Source organism: Sminthopsis crassicaudata, chromosome 4 (assembly GCF_048593235.1).
Source record: "Sminthopsis crassicaudata isolate SCR6 chromosome 4, ASM4859323v1, whole genome shotgun sequence".
Classification (NCBI taxonomy): domain Eukaryota; kingdom Metazoa; phylum Chordata; class Mammalia; order Dasyuromorphia; family Dasyuridae; genus Sminthopsis; species Sminthopsis crassicaudata.
The window spans coordinates 350,117,578-350,144,758 of NC_133620.1; the positions used below are offsets into that span (position 1 = coordinate 350,117,578).

Below are 27,181 nucleotides of genomic sequence, written 5' to 3' on the forward strand. Positions count from 1 at the left end.
GTTTGACACATGGACTAACTGTTCCTTTCACTTGAACACTGAGAAGGCATCGTAGGGTTATTAACTAATTTCAATAGGTTGTTTCATATTGTTGTGTCTCAAGAGAATTAGGAGGCCAGAGGAGAGGAAAAGAAATGGATAATAGCCAGTGAGCTGAGCCGTCAGCACATACACCACTTATCAAGTCCACCAACTTATATGGGTGCAGTTTGTGGAATCCAAAAACATCAAAGATCACTGATCACAGAATACCATAACTGATATAATAATAATGAAAATTTTTGAAATACTGAATTATTAAAATGAGACACAGAGATATGATATGAGCAGATGCTATTGGAAAAATGATACTGATTTGCTCGATGCAGAGTTGCCACAAACCTTCAATTTGCAAAAACAAACAAATAATTTTTTTTTGGAGTGCATTATATCTGTGCAGTGCAATTAAGTGAAGCACAATAAAATGAGCTATGCCTATAAAGACAAATTTAAATTAACTGGATAGATATTAATTGTTCATGGTTGAACTATGCCAATACAACAAAAATTTAAGTATGACAGGTTGCTATATTATCAAAAGAACTGAACTCTAATCTGGCCTCAGACATTTACTTAACTGTTACTTTGGGCAAGTCACTTAACTTGTTTGCCTCAATTTCCTCAAATAGGGATTAATAATAGCACCTACTTCACAGGCAAGGATCAAAGGAGGTATCAGTAAAGCACTTAGTACAGTATGTGGCACACAGGTGCTTAATACATACTTGTTTCCTTCCTTCCTTCCTTTCTTTCAGAACTAAAAGAAATAATAGCAAAATTCATATAGAGAAACAAAAGTGCAGAAGCAAAATAATGAGGGAAAAAAAAAGGAAATAAAGGAGCTAGTAGATCCCAAACTATAATGCAAAGCAGTAATCACCAAAATAATTTCGTGGCTGTTAAGAAATAGAAACGGTCAATGGAACAGGTCAGGCACACAAGAAGAGCAAGAAACAATCCCACACAACATAATGCTCAATAGACACAAGAACACCCCACTATAGATTCAAACAAAATTGCTCAGAAAATTATAAAGCAGCCAAGACAGAACTTAAGGTTATATCAATATACCCCATCTTATGCTATAATAAGCTCCAAATACATATATAATCTGTATTATTAAAGAGTTATATCACAAAGTAAAAGAGTAGAAAAAGAGATACCATTCACTAGTATGGGTAAAGAAAAAAAATTATTGACCAAACAAGGAAAATAAAATGAACAATTTTGGTTACATAAAATTGAAAAAAATTTATTCAAGCATAATATATAATTAAAAACAGAAGAAAAATCTTTTGTAACAAATTTTTCTGATAAAAGTTTTCATGTCCAAGATATGATATATTGATAAAAATATAAAAAACAAGCTATATTGATTCTCCAATAAACAAATGTTTTATCAAAGAATGCGAACAGACAATTCTCAAAAGAAGCTAAGTAACCATATATCACTAAATAGTCTAACTCACTAATAAGAAGAAAAATTGAAATTAAAAGAATTCTAAGGTTCTACCTCACCTATTATTAGACTGGCAAAGATAGAAAATGAATTGCTGAAAGTCCTGTGAGAAGACAGTAGCACTGTTGGTTGAGCTGTACTTTAAAAAGCAATTTGGAATTACACTTTAATCACTAAACTGCATACCACTTGACCCAGCAATGTGACAGTTGGGCTTATGACCCAAAAGAGACCAAAGGCAAAGGAAAGGAATCAGATATATAAAAATATAGTGGCACTTTTTAAATTTGGAGGGCTTTTATGAACTAATACAATATGAGGTGAAAACCAAAATAATTTATATGATAACTACAACTTTATAAAGGAAAACTGTGAAAGATTTAAGAATTTTGGCTAATGGAAAAATCAATGAAAACTAAAGAAAAATAATCATGAATAGTGAGCTATCTTTTGGCAGAGAGATGATGGTTTTCAGACATTATCAAAGTATGGATTTGTTTTGCTTGAACTACACTTATTTGTTATAAGGAAAGGCTGGGGGGAGGCAAAGAAGTTTTGAGGCAGAATAGCTAAAAATTGGAACAAAGGAATATTAATAAAACACTAAAAAATATACTGAAGAAAGCAAAGTTCAGAAAGAGACATAAAGGGACACAGACAAGCAAATAAATGCTGGAACAAATGTTAAGTTGCATACTAAAAAACTATATATAATAGAGATTCTGTTTCATATACAAATCTTAATACATGAATTAAGTTTGTAATATTAAAAAAGAAAAAGGTTTTAAAAATGAAACTGACTTATTTTCCTTAATAGTCAATAAAATATTAAAAAAAAAAAAATGCCTTCAACAATGAGGCTAGATAACCTCAGCCTCTAATTTGGGTTTCATACAAATTTAACTCATTAAATCACAAGAAAAGTACCTCCTCCATTTGAACTTCCAAATCTCTAGAGACTTAAAAACAAAATTCTTTAATCTTATTAGTGCTTTCTAAATTCCTATAATGAAGTTTTTAAAAAAGAATGCAACAAGTGGCTAACAACTGGGGGGGAGGGGGGAGGAAGGGGGTAGTCTAATTTCCAAATGAGCCAATTGTCATACAGAAATTTTTTAAATCTTTGGATCATACAATCTTAGAACTGGAAGGAGCCTCATACATGATCAAGTCCTACCCCTTCATCTCATGTGGGAAAAAACTGACTAAGCTATTCTCTCCAAGGTATATAGTATACTCTCCAAGTATATTGTGGAGACAGACTGAAACCCAGTTGTTAGTCAAATCAACTTTCTCTTTTTCCTATACCATAATGGATAGAAAACTGAAGCAGTCAAGTTAAATTCTAAATGCTTTCATAATCATAATCCACGTGAAAAATTTTGGGGGCCAGTATTTTTCATATATCCAAATAAGAGACTCTTTTCTCCAAGGGTAAAACCTCATAATAAAAAAAAACTCAAGTGCCTTGAGTGACATAAAATTTAAAAATCTGTAAGACTATAAAATGGGAAAAGCAGTATCTCTTTCCCACTGATGTCAATAGAATTCTTTTGAGCATTAAGACAATATTAAATACTAAGCATATTCTATACAACACTGTTATGGTCAAAGTCATTTTGTAACTATGTAAAATGCATGATAATCATAACTCCCCAATGTAATATAATTTACTCAAATATCTATTTATACAAATGTTCTTGTATTTTGCACCTAAACAATTTAGGAATATACCTGTAATTTGAAGGACAAAAATGGGTTGGTTCTCTTTATTGTGAAAATGAAATAAGTTAATGGATAATAAATTTTAGAAAAGATGGTTTTTCTATGCATTTTAATTGCATATTAATTGAGTATTAATTATGTGGCAACTACTTCATTACTTCAAAGGATGTGATCATGAGCTCCTTCTAATTGTACAAATTGACAATCCATTCACACCTTCTCTTCATATTTTCTATGTCTTCCCATAAATCTCTAACAAAAAGAATCCACCCAAAGATTAAAAAATCTTTTAATTTTTTTGACAATGTAGGGCTGCCAGTGAAGAATAGAGGCTTTTCATTATTTATTTATTTATCTCCATGTATCACCAGCCTTTTCCAGTCATACACCTCTGACATCCTTTACTTCATTTCTTCTGAATGGTCCTTCAATAGTAATATATTGCAGCTTTACCCATGCATTTCTATGTTGCCTATGAAACTGCCTGATAGTGTATCAAGCAGGAAGACATCATGCCAGGGTGTCTACATTTTATATCTGTTTGAAAAGCTTTAATTACACTATCCTTACCTTTACATGTAATCAATCTCACTGAGATTGTTACATAAAAAATAACTCTTGAATTTTCTCACTTCTTGAACATTTTGAAGCCAATTATATATTTTATAATATCCTTCCTTTTTGGCCGCTCAAACCATTACCATAATATTTAACTGGAATTCATACTTAATGCTATAGTTTACAAAATCTTTCAGCATTTTCACTTTTGGGTACAAGAGATGAAAAGAACTGACTTCCCAGTGCAAACTATGCAAAGTATTTTACTAACTTAAAAAAAGTCCAAAACACTAAAGTATTTTCTCATTATAGACTTCTTAAGGTATGAGTCTATCCATGTTACATAACTCCTTATATTATTAAATATAAAACTTCTATACATGGATTACACAAATGGAAGATTGTTAGATTGTTGTGCTTTACCATCTAAAGAAACATTTTTAATGAAGTTAGTAAAAAATGTTACTTTATATAGGATTCAACAATTTACTAATAATTTTAAGACAAACTCATTTTAAATAAGATTTAGATATCAAGACATGCTTTCATTTGTCCCCCAGTTCAGAATATTTTAAACCATACTTTCAGTAGCAACAGTATACAAGTAATTTTTCAAATAATTCTTCATCTTTTTTTCTACTCCAAAGTCTCTTCCAGAAACTTTTACTTGTAAACTACAAGCCTATAAAATTTTAAGTTGACTTTTTCAATATTCTTGTTTTGGGGTAGGCATACCACGAGTATAACCAATTTATGAATTAATATCTCCCATAAAATGCCAAAAAAAAAATTTAAGCATAGCTCCAAAGAAGTACTACCTAAAATGGAAGTAAACCCAATCAAGAAAGGGAATCAATATAACCACCATTGAGATGTTTTCCATTTGTTCTTTTTTTCAAGATTTGTGAGCTTCAAAGTTTCCATTGAGTAACATTTTAATTAGTCTAGAATTGTATCATAGTACTTGATCTGAAACCAAATATGTACCTTTTTATTTAGAAATTCTAACTTCTATAAAAGTAAGTGCAAATTCAATAGGCACTTTGCAATATATCTTTATACCTTTTTTAACCTGATCAATTTAAGAAACATACTAAAGAGAACTAGAAACTTCTTTTATTCTTTCTGTAGCGCTGTAACAATGTATTTTATTTATACCCCATTCAAACCAGCAAAGCCATATAAAGTAAAAAAAAAAAAAAAAAAATCAATAAACATTTGAGATTCTTTGGTGAGATCGTCTCCCTAGGGGTGTATATTACTTCCTACAACTTTTATTTCTCTAACTAGCTCTTTCCAATGTTATCCTTCAAATAGAAATGAAGAAAAACATTAGGCTATGTACACTGAGCTGTGTGTGATCCCAGGTCAACCTGAGTCTTTGCCAAAAAAGGCCATGTAACGTTTACTCTTTGCTTCTGGTGGAAGTCTCTGCCTTATCATCCCAGTCCCCTTCCTATATTACTGTGCTACCGTAATTCACCTAGAGGCAATTAAAACATACAGTAGTTTGTTTGCTAGTCTCTTAAACCAGGATATCTACTTTGTTTTCATGCTCCCTCTTTAAATCTCTAAATCTTTTAAATTATTCTATGATCGATATAAACTAAGAGGGTTGGGGAAGAAGACTGGGGGGGGGGGGGAGAGAAGTGTCGAATCAGTTTCCAACCAATGACTGGATTGGGTGTTTTTTCTGAGTAAGTCTCTGGGATCTCTCCTCTCATTTCCCCCCAATATATCTTAAAAGAATCCCTCAAAATTGACATTTAGCTTTCCGGCCAAAACAACAGAGATGAGGAAGTTTGAGAACAATACCCAACCAAGCAACCAAAACTAAACAAAAAACCCTAACCCGAACTAGAAACCAGACCCCGAGGTGTTTTCTGGGTTCTTCCTGATTCCCATTCCAGCTTCCCTAGTTTAAGGCAGGACAGTCCGACCCGAAAAAGTCTCCTCCCCTCCTGGACTAATCTACCCCTGGATCTTCATCTGGAGTCCATTCTATCAGAAGAAGGGAATGGGAGAGAAACAAGAAAAAGGGTGGAGGGCAGCGAAGGCACCTCGGGACCGAAGTAGACTTGTAAGGAGTTTGGACGCCGAGAGAGATCGGGGTCCGTAACAGAAATATGGGCGCACTGGCTAAATGGAGGGGGAAGGGCGCCTTCTAAGGCTCATTGTCTGCGGAGGAGGCCACGGCCGCGCCGGGCGGCGTCCACGGCCCGGCCGGAGGCGGCGAAGGGTGTGGGGCAGCTGGACTGCAGCGGGGTCGGTAAGGAAATCTGGCAGCCAGATGGATGGCGCACGGAAGGACCAATGGGGCCTGGCTAGGGTGGGGTGGGCAAGAGAAATCCTTCACCCCTCTTTCCTTCTCTTGCTACTCCCTCCAGCCCCGAGCTCACACCTCAAACCTGCTCTTGGTCACCCCGTTCATGTCCCTCCTCATGGGGCCGGCGGGCGCGGCCGCGACCGGGCGCTGCGGCGTGCAGACTGGGAGCCTGGTCGGGGCCCGTGGGGAGGGCCGGGACGGCCCGGTGCTGGGAGGGCAAGGGAAGCGGGCACCAGCCCGAGGAGAGGAGGCCGCGGCAGCGACGGCGACAGTGGCGGCGACTCCAGCGGGGCCTCCACCACCTCCCGCAACGGGAGCCACCGCAGCTCCTCTCTGGTTCTCTTCTCTAGTCTTCTCCCGATCTCTCTCTCTCTCTCTCCTCTCTCTTCTCTCTCCCCAGCCTCAACTTCAACCCAAAACAAAAACACTCCCCACCTGCCAGCAACGCCGCCGTTCATTGGGCAGCGCCGCCGGGGCCCCAGTAAGGGTGGGGGAGGGGACGAGCAAGAGGGAGGGGGAGAGGAAGGAGAGGCGCGAGCACGAGCGCGAGGCGGCGGCGGCGGCGCAAGACCACCCCCTCCTCCCGGGGTGAGCCCCCCACCCCCGCCCATCCCTTGTTCTTCGGGGCGGGGCAAGCCCCCTTCTGGGTCGAAGAACGAGAGGAAAGCTGAGTGTACGTGTGTGAGTGTAGAGATGTGTATGTGTGTCTATTTGGGGGGCGGTGTTCGTAAGTACTTGCGCTTACGCGCGTGCACATTAAGAGGAGGAGGAGGAGGAGGAGGAGGAGGAGGAGGAGGAGGAGGAGGAAGGCTCCCAAGCTTCGGGAAGCCTGCACCCCCCCACCCCCGCCCCCCAACGCCCGCCCCCCTCTGAGATCGGCCACGAGCCATCCTCTCAAGGATTACTCTGGAGTAGTGTGTATACTTTCCTCTCGTACCGGACACCATTTCTCCCGGGCCCCCAGCCTCCTCTTTCCCTGACGCCCCTCTAGCACTCACGGTAGACTTGAGCCCGAAATGCAGCAGGCGGTCCCGGCTTGGAGCCATTTTCTTCCTTTCTCTTTCCGTACCTCTCTCGCTTAGGGCTGTGTTGGTGTTCGTGCTGCCGCCGCCGCCTCCCCCGCCCCCGTGAATTGCTTTAAGGGGTGCGACTGGGAGGCCCCGGAGGCTGCTGCGGGGGGTGTGTGTCATCGTGCATGGCCTGGCTGAGGAGGGGGCTCATGGCACCAAGGGGCTTAGAGAGCCCCTTCCGCGCCAGGGGAGAGGGAAGGGGAAAGGAGAGAGTCCTGAACTTGGGGAGTCAGGGGATGCGGTGCACCAGCATAGCTAGTGTGTCTTGAGCCAAGGATGGGGAAGGGGCGCGTGGGGGTGGGGGTGGGGGAAGCGCGATGAGGATGAACGGGGCTGGTCCGCATTGGCACCGCCCCTTCACATTCGTCCCGCTTTCCTCGTCCAATGGCCTACTAAGTCTGTCTGTCCTCCAATCAAGACGCGGGTTGGTGGAACCCTGGTCATTACGACAATTTAGCGGGAGAAACAAGCATGGAAGAGCCAGGAGATAGAATTTTTTGACCACCACAATATCCGAAGGAATCCTCTGCCTTTTTGTCCTAAAGTTCTCTGAAAATAAGTCTTTAATTGAAATATTTTTCTCATTGCACCTATTTGTGAGGCCCTTGCCCTCACTTGAGTGTGAAGGCATTTCACAAATTAGCAAACTGTGAACGAGCAGTGTGTGCAATAATTTATTTCTGTAGAACTTTCAAAAGTTACAAAGTAGTTACCTCACAATAACTCCATAGCGAAGGGAGCATGAGAAACAAAAAAATAAACTACCAGTGTCCCATCCCCTCTCCAGTCCATCTTTCACGTAACTGTCAACAGAATCTTCAAATATTACTTTACTTCATGCATGCCTGCTATGTTCCACCTATACTGCCTATTTGCTGGTCCCCAAATTCAGTATCGTTTCCCAACTTTGAATAGACGTTGAATAGAAGAATTTAAATTCTTCCTTTCCTCCACCTTTCAAAACTCAAGTATTAACTTCAGGAAATCTTTCCTTTCTCCCTTTTTAAATTTTGTTATACAGTTTAGAGGAAATCCTGGAGAAGCATAAGAAGGAACACCAGAGTTCATTTCCACCTTAGATATATTCAGTGATCCTGGGCAAGTGAAGTAATCTCTCTGTGCTTCATTATCAATGAAATTAATGTCTATCCCTAGTCTTATCTGTTTTAAATATTCATGCCCCAATTAATAGTATGGTCCTTAAGAGCAAGCATTTTGTTTTTATTTTATCTCAGTACCACCGAGTTAAATGACTTTAAATGTTTGTTAAATGGTTCTATCCTACAGATAAACAGTATTACACAAATGATCATTAACTTGATGTCAGAAATTTTTAAAAAGAATACTTACTCCTTTAAATCCTTTGCTAAAAATATTCTCAGACACAATATTTGCAAAGTATTTCCTTATGGACTTGTCAATTATCATTGTCATTAGCACCATTTTCCAAATAAGTAAAGTAAACATGTACTCAAGAAGTTTAAAGGAATGGAACTTAGTTTCTCATACCCTTTTATTAATACCAAGTCTAATGTTACTTATCAGTCCATATAGACTGAGTAATGTAGAACATAAGAGCTATTGTGGAATTATCTCTGGGTAACTTTGTTATTATAAGTAAATGACTTGATAAATTAGCACAGCCTCATCTGTGATCAGAGCTGGATTTGAATACTTCTTTAAGGTTCTAGCAATAAGGTTATATACGCATAATTCTGATGAAATGTCACTTTATCAGACTAATTTTATTTCCTGAAATATGGCACCCCCAAACACCAGTTGCAAATAACCATAACTCATTCATGTCTTACAAGAAGACTGTGTACTTTATCCTCCATATAATTAACTATAACATGATCAAGCTAATTCCAAAAATGGAAACGCTCTTAGCACACATTTTAGTTATTTAACACCCCTTTGTCTTGTGTGGTTGTCTCCTTCAAGTGTTGTGCCTCCACAGGATTCCTGTTGATTTAAAAATGAACTTTTGAAAATTACTGCCTAACTACAATGTGATCAATTATAATTAAAAGGTTATCCATTTCTCTTAAGGGAGTTTTTAAAAGAAATACCTATTATCTTCACCTGTTTCCCAATTCACACATGCCAAACCCAATCAATGATTCAATAAAATTGATTTCTCTTTAGGAAATCTTCCATGCCTTTTAAAAAATATTTCAAGATAACCTTTGGTGGAATTAATGAATAAGAAGGATTAGTTGTGTTTGTGTGTGTGGGGGGGGATATGGTATTATAGTAGAATTTAGATTAGGTAAAAATAAGATTTCAGGCACAAAGCTATCACACTTGGAACAAGATTGCTTCTTATCAAAGAAATTTATTTTGCAAGTAAATAAACAGGTAATTTTGCAATGTTTTGGAAAAAACAAACCCACAAAACAGATTTTTGTCTACTTTCAAAAAAAAAAAGAAAAAGAAAAACCCCAAAGTATTTACAGAATTGCACAAAGAAAAGTCAAACTGGAAAACATTCTTTCTATGATGACTTATAAAAGACCCACCCCTGCTCGTGATGCACATTTCTGAACTCAAGAACCCATACAAGTTAAATTCCTACAGGTTAGCATAATTCCCATCCTGGCTTTTAATATTAAAGCCCCCAAAAGATAAGAATTCAACCTCAAGGTAAAAATAAAGACAAAATAACACTCCCTCCCCAACCTAAGAGAATGAATGCCCTTACACTATGAACAAATATCTCTTTTACTGTGGCATCTGCAAGAAGTGATTCAACTATGGATACTGCATGACTCATGGGCTCCCTGAAAAAGTTTGTTCTAACTGGAGTTCATGATATTGCTGTATTGCATTTTCTGACCTGGACCTTATGAAGGAAAATCCTGCCAGTATAAAAACCAACATCCTCAGTCCTCATTTTGGCAAGTAATACCCTGCTTCACATTTCCTTCTCAAATACTTTTACTTTTTAAAAAAACACATTGATTTTTTTTTTTTTGGATCATTTGAAATCCTCATGTGCACTGAAGCAGCTTATTTACTTTTGACTATTTCTAACAAGAAAAACAAAAGACAAAATAAAATCTAACCTGATAAAAACTGAGGATTGTTATCTGTTTTGTTCTTTTTTTGAGAGGGGGGGGACAGTGAGGGGATAAGGAGGAATAAAGGGAATCAGATCAAACTAAACATACACAAGACACCAGCTGAAGAAAAAGTACAGTACATATAGACAATTTCCTTGCTGTTGAAAGAGGGAGGAGTTCCAAGCTTGGTTTATTTCACCTCTTCTCCACCCCATGGAGAAATGCAGTGCACCCTGGTTGTCATGTAGGGTGTAGCAGGTTAGCCCCGGCTTCCTGTTAAGCAAGTTCAGATGCTGGGTCAATGTGTGGGACGGGCTCATCCAGAAAATGCTGGGGCTTATCCTTCATCTACATCCTAACTCGAGATTCTTTGATCTGGGTTGGAGAGAAAGAGAGAAAAAGCTTCCCAGTTTAATTGTTTTGGTATATGTTACAACCATTTGGGAAAGTTTAACCCCTGGTGTTCCAGTATTACCTAATGTTGTCCTTGTTTAAGGTTTTTCCCACACTCAAAAAAATCTAAAGACTTATTTTGCTGCAGAAGTCAATGGAAGAGGTTCAAAACCAAGTGACAACCTGTGAGAAGTAACAACTGGTTTTATGTCTGAGACTGCCACTGTACCAGCATCTCAAGATAAAACTCTCTGGTATCACCTTGCCCATGTTCTCTTTAGTGTCACCTAAGTAATCTGATTCTGACATGGTAAGAGATAACTTTCCTTGCTCCACTTTGCAACATTTCCTACTACTTATTACCTAGGGACACAAAGGTGGCAGGGTTGGTGAAAAGTCGGTCCTGGCCTATGGATGACTCAAAAAGGGAGAACACTGGAGGAAGAACTCAAGACAGTTTCAGAGAAAAAAGCCAAAGCTGACTTTCCAACCATATGCTAACTCCAACCTGCAGAAACAGAGCTGGAAAAAAATTTGTTGTCAAGGTTACTCAACTCTGACACTAAAAACAATGCACAATCTGGCGCATTTTTTTTTTTTTAAAGCCATAAGAGTTGTGCTGGATAAAAGGCCCCATCCTACTGATGCAGATCATGGATGAAACCATCAAGGATGGCACAATGCAGGTGTCAGAATCAAAGTAAGGCCGCAGATTTTTTTTTTTCCAAGAGGACCCTCCAAATATGAGAGCTTGTGCTGTACCTAGACTGTTTTCCTGGATTTATTTCTTTCTATAGTGCCTATTATTGTAGTTCCTAAGAAGTCAGGTGAAGATCTGTTTCTCCAAAAGGTCCAATTTTGTAGCTACATAGTAGCTATGATATGTCTCCATGCCCACCTATCATTCCAGGCACCTCACTTTAGTGAGCTTGAAATTGATTCAAGAAAACTATGGCTACAAATTCATAAATTCTCTCATTTAGGGAGCGCATAATGGAGTGACCAGAGATAAGAGCCCTCATTCCTTCATATGAAAGGAGATGGAGAACCCAGCTTTCAGGAAAGGCAATCACTTCTCCTGCAGGAAAAATATTGGAATTAGGGCTTTTGGCACATTTAAAGACAGAAGAAGTGTTAACCCTGATGTGATTTAAATGTTACTAGGCTAGGGAGCTGTGACATTAAACCACAATTTTGTCATATTTAAAATTATATTAACATTCTGAAAGCCATCCCAGGTTTTCTAGGGTTTCTTTTTTTAAGAAAGGAAAAGAAAAATTAAAATCAACACCTACCCACCCAGGAGAAGGAAAGTATCCCCTAACAATTTTTAGGGTGTCAACGAGCCCTATGAAAAACTCTGTGAAATTACTTGTTGTATAGAATTCAAAGTATTCTAGGTTTTTTTAAACTGACTTCAAAGATGGGCTTTAATCAGACCAACTAGACCCAATGTAGCAACTACTCTAGGTCTATACTTTGTACTATTAAGTCTTACTCTTTTTGTTTCAATTTCTTTGAACTCTATACTCCACTGAATTAGAAGAGAACACTGCATAAAAACAAGGGATTAAAATATTGACAAATAAATAGCTAAAATCATCTTCCCTACTACTACTCCTCATAAGCAGACATCCCCTGCATTATTTAATGTCTAAAAACAACTAAGCTCTTACACTTACGCCTGCCTCAAATGGACGAGTGAGCAAGGGTGAACAGCCTTCATGCAAATGCATCAAGGAATGTATTGCTTTTTCATTTCCTACCCAATCTTTCCAACACACATGCACTAAAATGAGTTTAAAATATGGCCTAAAAATGGATAAAGGGAGAAAAAAATATATATGAAAATTTTCAGCATAACTATTTCCCGCCCTTTCCCCTTCCCACATCCCTTCCCCCCCCACCCAAAGCAAGTCTGCAATTTCTACTTTCTCTGGCAAAGTAACACAATTCTTGGCTGCCCAGAATAAAACCCCATAGTCAGAGTTCAATACTAGGGTCTCTCTAGGTCTAATGTTGCCAAGCACAATCAAAACCATGTCACCCAAGATTGTTTGGGGCAAAGCAGACCCCTGTGGTTTATCCCTTAGGATGATTTTCTACAATTTTCATTAGTTGGAGCTTTAAATTGGTACAGTTTTGTTTTTCTTTTAGAGAACAAGGTTTTTAATTGCCAAGAAGAGCCGCATCCATTAGCTCATCTTCCTCCTCCCCAATCCTATAGTCAGGGGAAAGCCTCAAGGGCCTATCTTGTAAGATGGTATTACTTGTCATGGACATGGACTGATCTGAAGAAATAGGTGATTTAGACCAGCTCTCTGACTTGATACTATGAGATTTCTTCTTGTCTCTGTCTTTGTCCCGGTCCCGTTCTCTGTCCCGGTCTTTATCTTTCACTTTCTTCTTTTCCTTTTTGTGCTTCTTATGTTTCTCTGTGCTATACTCTGGAAGTGGACGGATGCCATCATCTGAGCTGGGGCTGTTCTGATAGGACTTTTCTGCTATGGAGGAGCCTGACTCACTCTCACTATCCAGATTCTGAGGAGTATATGCTGGTGACTTACTGTGGCTAGGTGAACCACGTTCATGCTTTGGAGTGGAGCCACTAATCAGAGGAGAGCCATAGTTTTTGGAAGAGGCCATCTGAGGCCTGAGCCCTTCCCCACTACCTTCCCCAGGTTTCTGCAGAGTCACTTTGGCTTTAATGCTGGGGGATCCCCCATCATGCTTGCTGATGATAATCTTGGCCACACCTGTGCTCCCCACATTTTTGGATTCTGAAGTCTTCTTAGAAGAGTCCACTGAACCCCCTGAGACAGAGACCTTTGATTTGTCTTTATCACTCTTTTCTCGCTTTCCTTGGAATTCCCCTCCCGACATATTGTGTTTGGAGGACATAGAATGGCTAGAGGAATTGGCACTCACTCCCATCTGACCCTCCATTGGGTCTTCACCTCCAGGGCCACTAGTAACTACTCCATGCTTCAATTTATCTATGACTGCTGTTAAAGATGGCTTTTTATTTCTACTGGGAGATTTCCCTTTGGAGCTACCATGCTGGTTCTGAGATGAAGACATAGAAGAGCCACTCGAAAAGGAAGCAGAAGAGGCTGTGCAAGAATTAGATGATGGGGGTGTTTTTTGAGACAATGAACCTGAGGAACCCAACCCTGAAGACTTCATGCCAGAGCTTGAACTGGTCCCAGACATATGAGAGCCACTAGAACCTGAACTTATGGGAGACTTGGCTTTAGATGATGGGGGAGTTCCAGGTACAGGTTTCATTGGAGAAGCAAGTTTGTCAGAGCTTCCAGATGGCCTTGAATGGGAAGGGGAGATGTTTGGTTTACTCAAAGAGGGGTTCATGAGTGATGATGGCTTTCCTTGAGGTTTCACCTTGTTGCTCCCAGAGCTACTACTGAGCCCATGTTTGGTAATGGGAGAAGAACCTGGTTTCCCTACAGATTGGGATGAACTTTTTGACTGGCTAGACCCAGAACACCCTTGGCTAGAATATATACTGCTACTCATCTTGGAACCTGAAGAACCTTCTGATTTACTGCTTTTCATTTTTCCTGAAGTAGAAGTGGAAGAAGAGGATGAGGAAGAAGAATGGCCATGGTGGCTCTTACTTCCTGAGGAAGACACAGATCCACTGCTGGTGTATTGACTATGTGAGGAGGGCTTGGCTACCATTACAGTCCCCTTAGGAATCTGAATGGTGATTTTAGGAATGGGTGGTGTGGCAACACCTGGAGGAGTCTGAGATCTTCCTGAACTTCCAGGTGACTTGGATCCACCTGTGCTGGCAGGTGGAGTAAAAGGCCTGTTAGAAGAACTGTGAGATGGAGACTTCCCATCTGTGTCCGCTTTTTTTCGTTTCGGAGGCTTATCTTTGCTTTTGCCATCACTGGAAGGAGTTCGGCTACGTTTTCCTGGTTTACTGTCTAATGATGGCCCTGAAAGACTGCTACACCCAGTGCCATTGCCATCCTTTATCCGTTTTTGAGTCTTATCCTTCCCCAAATCTCCTGTACTCAATAAAGGGCTCTGACTCCCACTGTGGTGCTCCATTATGTCAGCAGGCCCCAGTGCCTTACTGGCCACTGCAATAATACTGAAGTCTACTGTGTCAGCTTGGCTGTTGCCTTTAAACTTATTTTCTACACTATCACCCGCAAGTACTGGCACTCCCAAAGTATTTAGTGCCTGTGAAGCAAATCCTTTAAAATCATCATTATCACCACTCTGGCTGCTTTCATCAAAATACTCTTCCCCAAAACCACTTTGACTTTGGCTATTCAGCAAGTCAGGATTGAAATCTACTCCATCAGGAAAAAAATGATTAGTAGGAGAATCACTGTTGGGACTTCCAGTAGCATCGGCAATCAGGTCAGCAGGGTCAGTATATGGATTCTCATTATTGTTATTTTGGAAAACATCAGGATCAAAGAGGGCACTCTGGGAATGTGCAGAGCTTGAAGAGTCTCTAACAGGAGTATCAATGGGTGGACAGTCATCACTGGTGCTGGGGAGCTTGGAGGCCTCTTCTGCAATGTCTGAGAGAATGTCAGTCACATCAGCACCAATGCTGTCTGAACTAGACAGTCGGACCATTCTCTGAATACTGGGCTGGGGGTGAGGTATTGGCTGTGGGTAAGTCGTGGGAGGAGTGCTACACTGGCTAGGTGCTGGAGTGATGTGGGGAGTGTCCAGCGTGTCAGCGGTCATGTTAACATCAAAGATTGGGTTCTGTGAGTCAACATCCATCGAAAACAGCTCTCTCTGAAAGTCATCTTCGGTCTGGTGCTTGGGCTTTTCGGGCAATACTCTTGACGACTTCTTCTTCTTCGTCTTATTGGCCCCTGAGCCCATTTCCATTCGAGGTGAGCCAGAAGAGGAGTTCTGCCTCTCTAATGGACTGCTTCCATAAAGAGTTGAGAAATCCTGGGCAGGATTATCTTTAAGAAGGTTCATGAGCATCGGGTGGTTCTTGGTGTTGCTGGCTGGCGAGGATACAGGAGGCGGCGTGTGATGAGGAGGGGTCGGACTCGAGCCAATGGAAGACCCCACGTTCCCTGTGATTTGCAACAAACTGGTAAGAATTGGGTTCTGAGACACCTTGCTGAAGTCCTCCCCATGGCCCACCGACTCATGCCGCTCTTTCATGTTCATGCTCATATTAAACAAGGTGGTAATGGGACCCCCCGGAAAGGTGTTGGTTGGTGTAGTGGTACCACTCATTGGGTTGCTGCCTGTGGTCATGCCATACCCTGGGCTGCTAGCCGGGGGCAGGTTCTTTTTCACCATGTCTTCAACTGTTTCTGCAATGAGGGACAGGGCTGGTGTGTCGGCCTGAATGGTTTCAGCTTTCCTCCGAATAGCCCTCATCGTCACAGGTATGGACATACATCTGTAAGACAGAACAAAACCAAGTTATTATTGCAATAACCACTAATTACAACCAATATTTTACTGTATGATATTTAGACATCCCATTTAAGATTTACTGATTTGGAGTTTCATATACAGTGAACAGACTAAAAAAGAGAAGTAATTCTATCAAAGAACAAAACTTTGAATAAGTTACTCATTCCAATGATGGCCAATCATGAAGATACTTACAAATTTGTGGGGGGGGAGGGGGGGAAAATGTAGGATTACATTACATTAGAAATACTAATAAATTGCAAGCCAAATTTTCTGGCTTAGCTCAAATATCTCTCCTAAACTACTGTTTGACAGTTATACATCTATTTCATAGGCCAGTAATGCTTCCAGAAATCTCTGCCAATGGGTATAAGCATGAAGGTGCACTTAAAGAGAGGCCAACATATTTCTCAACCTCTATTATTATTAGCCTTACAGTTACATATTTAAAATGTCACTTTTAAAAGAGAAAGCACAAAAAGAAGGTGAATTCGAAGCAGTGAATGACTGCTTCCCTTATAAATTTCACAATTGTGCTAATACATATTTAAAACACCAATAAGAAAGCATACTTCCAACCAAATTCCATTAATAGTTTTGCAAAGAGAACCACATTACCTCTGAACAACTTTGGCAATGAAATCATCTGTGCAGATGAGAGCATCCGACAATCCTTTGTAGAGTTTACAACTGACATGTGTTGAATCCTGTACATCCATTACCACTGAAAAACAAACACATGGGACATTTGGAAAAGATTTGACTTTTTACTTTAGTCAAACATATTTCTTGAATCTCTATGAACACCTCCCACCTCCCTCTGATACTGGACACACAACACAACTCACCACACACCAAGGAGTCATTCACAGGATGCTGAAAGGACACGCTGAAACAGGTATCAGAAAGAGGACAAACCTCAAACTGAAGGATCCCAGGAGAATCTGAAAGGAGAAAGGTCTATAAAGCAGTCTGAAAAAACACAAGACTTGAGATAAAGTATATCCCCTGAATTCACAGAGAAGCATTCCCCTTTTCCCTGGAGGTCCAATCTTTGAGCTCTATACACATGGCTTGTAATGCCATCTATAGAAAATAGCATGGTGAAAAGAAACAGATCCCTGGCTGGCTGCAATTAGCCCTGGTAACTATGTACTGAATTATTTTTCCAAAAGTCCTATATCAAAATGTACATCTTTCCAATATATAAAGCTTCAGTTAATTGTCTAAAAACTGGAAAATGTTAGCAGTTGTAAATACTCTGGGCTGGAAGTGAGCAGTGAAAACAAAAGCTGCTGAGGGAAGTTTTTGATTCCATTTGGTGAGAGTTTAGATACAGACTCGTTGCCCAGAAACACTGCATTTCTAACAGAGCATGCAGCTGTCAGCAAGCCAGCCTATGGCTTAGTAAGCAAGAATGTCAAGCCTGAAAAGGGTATATTTTCATCTGTTTGCCTCTGAACCTCAAAATTCACTTATTTACTCAATAAGACAAACTCCAACTAATCTTTTCAACATTTTAGAGCCAAAAATATTGTGGATAAAGAACAACTTTCTGTATAAGATTGGCTCTATAATGATTATGAGCATACCTGCTAGCTCAAATAATATTTGTGGGATCACTAATCTTCTCCTGGGATTTCTCAAATGGCCACATTCAAGAACATTACACAAGCCAGTCAAGTCTAGATAGTTGATATTCTGGAAGTACAATTATTCAGGAACAGCAGTGTGAAAGATAGAAGGAACAATAAGAGCCCTAGTTTAAATTTCCACTCTAATATTATGTAGACTTTTAATTCACAAACTCTAATCAAATAACTAAAGCTCTCTGAGGTTCCATTTTCCAATCAACAAAATGGAAATATTAATTGTACCATATAACTCAGAGGGGTGTTAGAAAGTATCTGCTAAGTCTTAGCACTCTAAAAAGTGAGTGAGCTAATTTATTTAATCATAATTCTTGTTCCTCTAAATGCAAGTCTTAAAGTTTTTATTACCTTCACTTTTCTCGCCTACCTACTCTCCCTGGACCAAATCTTCCTGAAAAATAAAAATTAAAAGAGGAAGTATAGAGACTAGGGAGAGAATGAGAAGGCACAGCAATCATGCTATGGCCTCTACTGGCCATTGATTCACTGCCTGGAAGAGAGCTGTCAAACTTTAATTAAACAAGAAATTGCTCTGGGCTTAGTCCAAGGACTGTTACCACGATAATAAGGTCACAACTACAAGGCAAATACAGGGTCAAGGGATGGGGAAATGTACTTCTGAGTAGTACTTGTTGATACAGAAGTATAACTAACAGAAAGTATCTGACTTGGGATATAAACCTAGGTCTTGCTGACTTCAAGTCTAGCACTCAACACCATATGACCAACATCTAATGAGACAGAATCAATTAGTACTTTCTTTGCTCCCCCTGATTTTGATCATTATTCAAATTACTGTACCATCAACTACAGTTCTGGCACAACACCAACCCTATCAATCTCTTCACAAAGAAAAGCAGCACAGTACAATATGTAGAAGTGAAGCAAAAAGCATGGTGGGCTTACTATACCAAGTACAAGGCAAACACCAATGAGACACAATTAATGTTCTTGGGAAGCTTATGTTCTAACACATAGTAAATTTTGTGTGTGTGTGTGTGTGTGTGTGTGTGTGTGTGTGTGTGTGTGTGTGTGTGTGTGTGTAGAAGGGAGTGAGAGGGACACTGAGATGCGTGTTTTTAGTCTGAGAAATAACATGTGTATGCATCTAGGTGACAATGCAGAAAAATGCTTTTTATAGAAGCTATGATAGCATTCATTCAATTACTCCTTCCCATAATGGGTTAGGGGATCAAAAGGAGAGATGGTTGGAATAAAGTACAGTGAAGGGTCTAGGGCCTGGGGGACTGAGTGGGTTCTCTCCAAACAGGCAGCACAATTCCAGCAGATGAAAGTGCTGGAATTGAAGTCAGACAGACCTGGGTTTCATTCCCATTTCTCACAATACTTAATAGTTGTGTGATCATGGTCAAGTTTCCTCAACCACCTGAGCCTCTCAAGTCATCTCATCTGTAAAATGGGGATAGGAATCCCAGCAGTAGTACCTCACTCCCTTACAGGGCTATTGTGAGGCTCAGAGAAGAAAATGTATTTAAGTAATCTGCAAACCTTGAAGCCTTACAGAAATGTCACCTATGTTGTTAAAGCAGAAATTCCTTCATAAGAAGTCTTCCAGACCCTGCCAGTAAACACATGAGAAGAAAGAGGCAACACCTTCTTTCAGAATAGTTCTCTTGACACAGCTTCCAATAAGAGTGTTGTAGGCCACTTGGTGTCTGATTAGGTTGAGGATGAGAGGTACACGGCCAGGATGCTGAAAAGTGACTTTTTCAATGAGGGTTCCCTGGAGGCTTCGACCGTCTGGAAGAGGGGCATCCTTATTGAGGAAATAGCAGTGCTGCTGGCCTGGAAGAGCCTAGGCAACAAAACCAAAACAATAAAAGTAAACAAGTGCCATGAAAGAATATTCCCAAAATCTGATCCATTAAAAAAAAAAAAAAAAAAATACAAACATTGAGAACTAATATAAATTTTCACAATTCACTAACCAGTTAAGATAAAAAATTTCAACTTTGCTAAATGGACCTTAAAAAAATCCATCTCTTCAGAAAAGAATGAAAAAGAATGTAAATTGTTAGCACTACAATCTGTCTGCCCAGGTTGCATGTACCTTCGGATTCTAATGTTTATTGTGCAACAAGAAAATGATATTCACACACATGTATTGTACTTAGACTATATTGTAACACATGTAAAATGTATGGTATTGCCTGTCGTCGGGGGGAGGGAATAGAGGGAGGGGGGGTAATTTGGAAAAATGAATACAAGGGATAATATTATAAAATATATATATATATATATATATATATATAAAATAAAAAAAAAATGAATAAAAAAAAAAAAGAAAAAAAAGAAAAGAATGAAAAAAAAAAAAAAAAACCAATATACATAAATAAGAATGTACCTTTATTTAAGAGGAAAGAAAAAGGAAATTCTATTAACATTCCCATGTAATTCATTTTGATATCAAATCCTCAAAACATAAATTCTACATTATACTTTATGCCCCCCCTGCTTTTAATCATATTATAATGCTTTTGTATTACTCAAGGACTTTTTCAAGTTAAAGTAATGATCAAAAGAAAAGGAACTTTGAACAACAACTTGTAAGATCATAAGAGTAAAAATATTAAGAAGTTTCTATATGAAGACATTTAAAACAATGACATTTATGTAAGGTTTTAAATTATCAACAATGACATGATCCCTTGGCTTGGCAAATCATTGATGTCCAATATCTCAGTCCAATATTTTGGGGTCTATTACTAAATAAAAAGATTAAGACAAGATGGATATGGTCCAATAGACCCAAAAAATATTTTATCTATTTTCAATAATGTCAGCAAGGAAGAAAAGACAATGTGGCCTCTGAACCTAGAAAACTGTCCTTGAAATTCACTTACCGCATAAAAACGCATGTTGTGATTCAAAGGTACTGGATCCGGATCCTTTGATAGTTCAAAACTGAGTGATCAATTCATAGAGAGGCACATAAATTGGTTGAGTATCAAACAATGGAATTCCTAGGGAAACAAAGAATAAAATAATGACCAGACTGTGGTATTTAGTTCCCTCTCAAGATTCTTATTCATTTATTAACAACTATTTTATGTATGTTCTTAGAAGTAGCTACCTCACACAATACAGATCTGGATTTGAACAATTTCCCTTTCACATTTATGGTAAATAAATACTGCATACTTAAAACACACCTGTACAACTCTGTAGTTTCTGAACAAATGCTCTAGATACTGGGATTGGCCGGGGAAACTTCAAGAAGAAACAGGCAGGTAAGTCAACACTGTTGGCACTAGTGATTGAGGAGAAGGAAGGGGTCCTGAAAAGACAAAGTTAAGTTCTGAGCTGATTTTGAAAGCAAGACCGAAACACATATATAAACCTATACTTAAAATCATAAGGATTTTCAAATTCACTGCTTCAGTTACTTTACTCTAAGCCTTTTTTTATAGATGAGTAAACTAGAGAGGAATCCTACCAAGGTTAAGTGGTTTGTCAAAGGTGTATCAGTGACAGTCACCATCAAAGCCAAAGTTGCCTCCCACCTATTCCTATTATCAGTGCCCCTTTAACATACTTTGAAACAATAGTTAAAAGCACATGCTCCAACGTGCTTCCAAATTAGTAACAAAGAGTAAGGCTTAAGCAAGTCACTTAAGCTCCATGGGCATCAGTCTCCTCAATTATAAATTGAGGGATTAGATGAAATAGCCACTATGGGCTCTGTCAGATCTATGATCCTATGACTGTGACACTCAGGAAGTTTGAGTCACGTACTAGCTTATGTAGCCAAAGAAGAGCAACAATTGTTAATACAAAGGGAAGTGGCACAGTTATCTATACCTCATTTCTTCTTTTAGACATTCCATGATTAAATATCAGAGATAAATATTTTATTATGTCTTTTATATTATTTATCTATTATGTTATATTACATATCTATTATATCATTTATATATATATATGTATATATATATATATATATATATATATCTTTTATATTATTTTATCATGGATAAAAGGAAATTAATGGGAACACTATCTGGACATTTTTGGACAATTTTGGATAATATTAGTCAAAAGACTTAAAGTACATCAATTTAAATGTAGAAATTGGAGAAAGAAACAAATATCTTTCTTGACATTTGTTTCCTAATAGGCTAGAAGTTGGATCAACTGACTTGCTAATTCAGAAATGATTCTTCCTTACCATTTGTTGTCAACAGGATGCGATCCCATAATTAATGGTGCAATGGGGAGTTTGTACATGGCAGATGGAGTTCCTTCAATTGTGACTGATGCATTCATGCCCAAAGTCCGAGGAACTGAAAGGTAGAAAGATTTTAAAAAAATCCAGTAGATTAAAAAATAGATGACATTGTCAAATTTAGTTTCCTTATGCAGCTTTGGTCAGATCACTTATGTATATGATCAAAATTCTTCAATTTTTCCTAATGCCTATCACATAAAATTTGAATTCTTTTATCAGATAATCAAGACCGTGACAGTTAAATGGTAACTTACTTTTTTAATTTTTTTGTCCTCTACATTTCAGCCAAATTGTATATATGTGTACGTGTGTGTGCATGCATATATTATTTTATACTGTATTTATATATAGAAGCAGAATGGCAAACTAGAGAAAATATTATATTAGGAGTCGAAAAGATTCTGATCTTGCCTGTCTTTAAGTTACTTGGTTGTATAACCCTGGGCAAAGTGCCTTTCAGCCCCCTTCTTAGAACTTACCCGAGTCATATAACTACCTAGATGGAGAGACCTCTGATACAAGGAAATCTCCATCCTAAGGAAAGCAGACCAGGAATGAAAATTACAAATATTTTGGAGATTCAGAAATTTCTGTGGATTTAAAATTTTCTTTTTCTTCAGTGTAATTAACATTATATGGGAGTTAAATTTTTTGAAATACAGAGTGTCTTGCTTTCTAGGCCTCATAGGGATTCTGGGAAGACAGTAATTTGTAAAAGTAACGATCAATGATTGTAACACTTTTTATTTTTTTTTATTTTATTTTCTACAGAATAATTTCACTATTAGTGAATTAGCATATTATTCTTCAGTTAAGATACCAAAAGCTATTTTTCTAATCAACTAAGACCCTCACTGAGAAAAAGTACAGGCAAGAAATAGCATAATACAAGGAAAAAATACCTACTCATTAATATATAAACCATTGTATACTAGGTTTAATACAAAAACTAAGGAAACCGTAATTAGGACTAGCTATGAATTTTCATATTCAATAATTTGACCAAGTTACTAAAATGGTAAACATCCATTAGCAAAGTTAATAAGATTCAATATGACTGAAAACTTTCTCAGAAATCATAACTTTTACTCTAAAAGGTGTCTTAAATGACTTAGACGAAAGTGAGCAAAATTTATACGATGACTACAACTCTTTAAAAGAAAACTCTGATAAGCTTAAGAATTGATCAATTCAGTGATTTACTGTAACTCCACAAGACTGATAATGAACCATACTGCCCACACTTCCTGGGAGAGGTGATAAGACTAGAGAAACAGAGTAGATATGTTTTTATACAAGGCATGTGTAGATCTTTTTCTTGACTATTCTATAATTCTCAAGGGTTTAGGGACATAAGTTATGATGCAAAGAGAAGAAATAATGACAATGAAGCCAAAACAAAAGAAGATCAACAAAAGAGTATCAACAAAACATTTGAAACACAAACAAGAGACTTCAAAGTCACATAAACGAAAAAATGGAGGAAGACATTTTCTCTAATCTTCACAATTTCTTAAATCTCTTCCAAAAAGGAATCATGTGCAAAATATAAAGCAATTTTAATCATCTCCATGGGCTAGGATACAATAATTAATTAATAATGACAATTTAATGAACCAATAACATAGAAGACTAATTCCATTCAGCACCTCTTCCTCACTCTACCAGCAGGGCTGATCAAGGAGACCCAAGGACTTCGGATAGAGCTCAATTCTATCCTGTGCCTCTTTCCAATAGTGGAAAACCAAAGATCAAAAGACTGCTCAGGCCCATGGTGAGGCAGCATTCTATTCTGTGACAGAGCAAATAAGTTCAGCATCCAGTGGGGTTCATTGAAGTATAAGTGAAGGCTAAGATGGCTTTAAGGTCCAGCCCCTAAGAAAATCATCATCAAAGTGAAGAAGACAATGAACAAAGGGGCAAAAAAAAGTGATCCAGATCTCAGGAGAAAAAAACTCAAAGACTGTGTTGTCGACTGTCATGTTCAGTCATGTCTAAGACTCATGATCGCAGTGTGATTTTCTTGACAAAGATATTGGAGTATTTTGCCATTTTCTTCTCCAACTTATTTTACAGATGGGGAAACTGAGGGTCAATAGGATTGTAATCTGCCTAGGGTCACAGCTACTAAATATCTCTCTGACTTTACGTCTGGTACTATATCCACTGATGCTACCCAGCTGCCCAAGCTTATGATATGCTTATGAGCTTAAGCATATCAAAGCAAAGGAAATATTAATAATAGAGAGATGAATATGGCCTTCACATCAGTTAAAAAGTAGAGTCTCCCATATATAAATAAGACAATGAAAATTAATAAAGACTAAGATAATATGGAACCAGAGTAGGTTGTTCTTTATTGGATGAAAAAATAAATAAGAATTGTAAAAGCAAAATTCGTGGACTGATCAAAAGAAATATTTGGCATAATAGAAAAACCACTCCACTGTGGCAAATTTTATCACACCATAGCTAATAACGGCCATCTGTATATACTAAGTGCTTTACAATTATTATCTCACTGATCAACAACAATTCTGGGAAATGAGTTTTATTATTTAACAAACAAGAAAATTGAGTCAAACAGAGGATAAAATGACTTTCCCAGGATCATATAGGTACTTAGTAGTAACTGAGGTTGGGTTTAAATTCATGTCTTCCAGACAAAAGAGAGAATTACTGATTGGGAATGCAAATAAAGAAAAGTAAAAGACAACTGAAGAAAAGAAGCAAAAAGCAATAATGTTAAAAAGAAAACATGATTTATATACAAGTAAAATATACTGATTCCAAAGGCAGAATGCACAAAAATAACTTAAGGATTATAAGTAACCCAGGAGAACTTAAGTCACAAATGCAAGAAATAAAAAAAAAAAAAAAAAAAAAAAAAAAACTACCCATAATTTCTAAAAAGAAAAAAAGGGCCCAGTATAATAATCTATAAATAAGTCTTCAGAAAAACATACCATATTGCAAACTCTAAAAGAAAATGAGAGCAAAAAGGTTTAGAAAGGGACATAAACAAGACAAAAGTGTTGGCATTAGTGAATTAATTTTAATATATAATTTAAAAAGCTATGAGATTCAAGATTTTACCTATCAGCTTTCTGCTTTTAATATATGTAAATATTCATGCTTGATGTTTTTCCAAGTATATGGTAGAGAATTAACAAGGAGATAAAAAGTAAATAAAAGTGATCTAACACTTTTATCACATTTCAACTGAATAATATGGAATGACCTCAAATTCCTATTTTTGCTAAGTGCTTTAAGAAGCAGCACTGAATATCTGATGGGGGTACTGATCTTGGAGTCAAGAAAACCTGAGTTTAAATCCTGCCTCTGATACTAAGCTGTATCAATATGTAAAAATGACAACTTCTGCAAGGCTCAACTGCCTCATTTGTAAAATGAAATTGTTCAACCACCTGGCCTCTAAAATCTATCCCACCTTTAAAACTGTAATACTGATTGATCTATAAACCTTCCTATAAAAAGGCAACTTACCATTATTTTCATGCAAAATAATTGGGGTTGCTGTCTTATCTTCTAATAGATCATAAGGAGAGGCATAGTACTTCAAATTCATCAAGTGACCTATGGAAATTAAAATTAGTTTTTGTCTAAGTAAGAGCTGTAATTCAGGTAAATTACTTCATCAAAAAAAATTCATGTCCCTATGAAAAATAATCCAAGAAAAAAGTTTCATATATAGTGATTCACTCTCCAAAATAATTCATGATATTTCATAAATTACGTTTTATAAACAGCTCTATAGGTCATGAATTCAAGAATAAGAAACCATTCTAAACTTTCCAGTCAAGATTGGAAAGTTAGTAAAAAAAAAAATACATTGAATTAAAAAAAAAAAAAAAAATCAGTAACTTTCAACTACTGTGTGTTTTGATAAAATTGAGATAAAGTGACTAGTCACCTAAAGATATCCATTTTTCAAAATAAGCAAAATACAGTAACATACCCCCACTCCTTGGGGTGAGATATCCAACACTGCCATGAAGTATCTTGTCTAGTGGACTTGCATTGGTAGCTTTCCTAGAATACAAAAGTTTTAAGTTTTACCATAAGTGAGCATTAATTTTCCTTATCAATATTGTGTTAAGTGTTCCCTTCGAAAACTTTTAACTAAAATTGTGCAAGGAATAGACCTAAGTCACTATCTACTCAAGGTAATTATCTATTTTAATATACAATGTTAATAAGAATTTTAGTCAACAAAAGATTTAGAGACTACCATAGTATTTCTCTAAATGGGGGAGGTCAACCCTGGCAGGGGAAGGTACTAAAGAGAATAAAAGCCATGGAATTTTTTTTATTTGGAATATTTTTATTCTATTGATAGAATTTTATTTTTTTTAATTTTATTTATTTATTTTTATATTAACTAAGAAGAATAATACAGAAATAATCATCAGGTATGAGCAGTACTATGTGGCAAAAGATCCTCACTTTCGCAACAGATGTATTATGTTGTTTGGAAATGAGAGAATAATAAAATTTAAGAACCACTATCCTATATATAAAAAGTGATTGCGGCTTTAGCCAATCTTACCAGTACATAAGTGCCATTTTGGATAGATCTTGTTCTAGGGATTGGAGAGCCAAGTACATTTTAGTCTTTAATTTGCTGGAGAGAGAATTGGGGGGGAAAAAAAAAGGCAAAATAACTGTTGGCATGAAATTATGAACATCAATTTGGAATAATGCAAAGAAAGTCACTGAAATGTCCATATTCTGTGACCCAAAGAATCCACTATCAATCAACTACCCAGGGAAGTCAGTTAATAAAAACAATGTAACATACACCAAAATATTTATAGTAACACTTCTGCAGTAACAAAGAATTGAAAATAAAGTATATTTCCCATCAAATTGATGAATATGATGAACATAGAGAAATATAAGAATACTTAATAGTTTGAACTAACACAATGTAAAGAAAAATGAGAAAAACTATATATTAGGACAACAAATAAAAAAAGAACAATGAGAACAAAAGAGAAAATGAATGCTACAAATTTTAATTAACCACACTTGGTCTGTAAGAAGACATAAGACACCATCTTCCCTGCTTCCTGGAAGAGGGGGGAGAGTGTAGAACACTGGATGTTAGACACCAGTTAGATTTGTCACTATTGCTGAACTTTCTCTCCTTTTTTTTTTTTCTTTGTTAATAAGAAATTACTCTTGAGGG

At 37.6% G+C, this 27,181-nt stretch overlaps 2 protein-coding genes across 7 annotated transcripts in view; both read right to left on the bottom strand.

Annotated features, from left to right (window-relative positions):
- Nucleotides 1–7,474, bottom strand: part of FBXL20 (F-box and leucine rich repeat protein 20) — a 114,137-nt gene extending 106,663 nt beyond the window's left edge. For 4 of the 6 annotated variants that reach the window (XM_074261372.1, XM_074261371.1, XM_074261370.1 and 1 more), the window contains exon 1: nt 7,106–7,474. In XM_074261372.1, coding sequence (XP_074117473.1) covers nt 7,106–7,297 — 192 coding nt within the window. In that variant the 5' untranslated portion in view covers nt 7,298–7,474. Of the gene's footprint in view, nt 1–6,182; nt 6,589–7,105 lie in introns of those variants that run through there. The other 2 variants (XM_074261374.1, XM_074261373.1) reach the window with 1 other exon arrangement.
- Nucleotides 7,475–12,663: 5,189 nt separating this feature from the next.
- The window catches only part of MED1 (mediator complex subunit 1), a 31,605-nt gene continuing 17,087 nt past the window's right edge, over nt 12,664–27,181 (bottom strand). The window contains 11 exon segments of the mRNA XM_074261368.1: nt 12,664–16,051; nt 16,687–16,792; nt 16,917–17,012; nt 19,335–19,536; nt 20,585–20,644; nt 20,646–20,704; nt 20,894–21,018; nt 21,910–22,024; nt 25,477–25,566; nt 25,949–26,022; nt 26,540–26,614. Coding sequence (XP_074117469.1) covers nt 12,805–16,051; nt 16,687–16,792; nt 16,917–17,012; nt 19,335–19,536; nt 20,585–20,644; nt 20,646–20,704; nt 20,894–21,018; nt 21,910–22,024; nt 25,477–25,566; nt 25,949–26,022; nt 26,540–26,614 — 4,249 coding nt within the window. The 3' untranslated portion in view covers nt 12,664–12,804.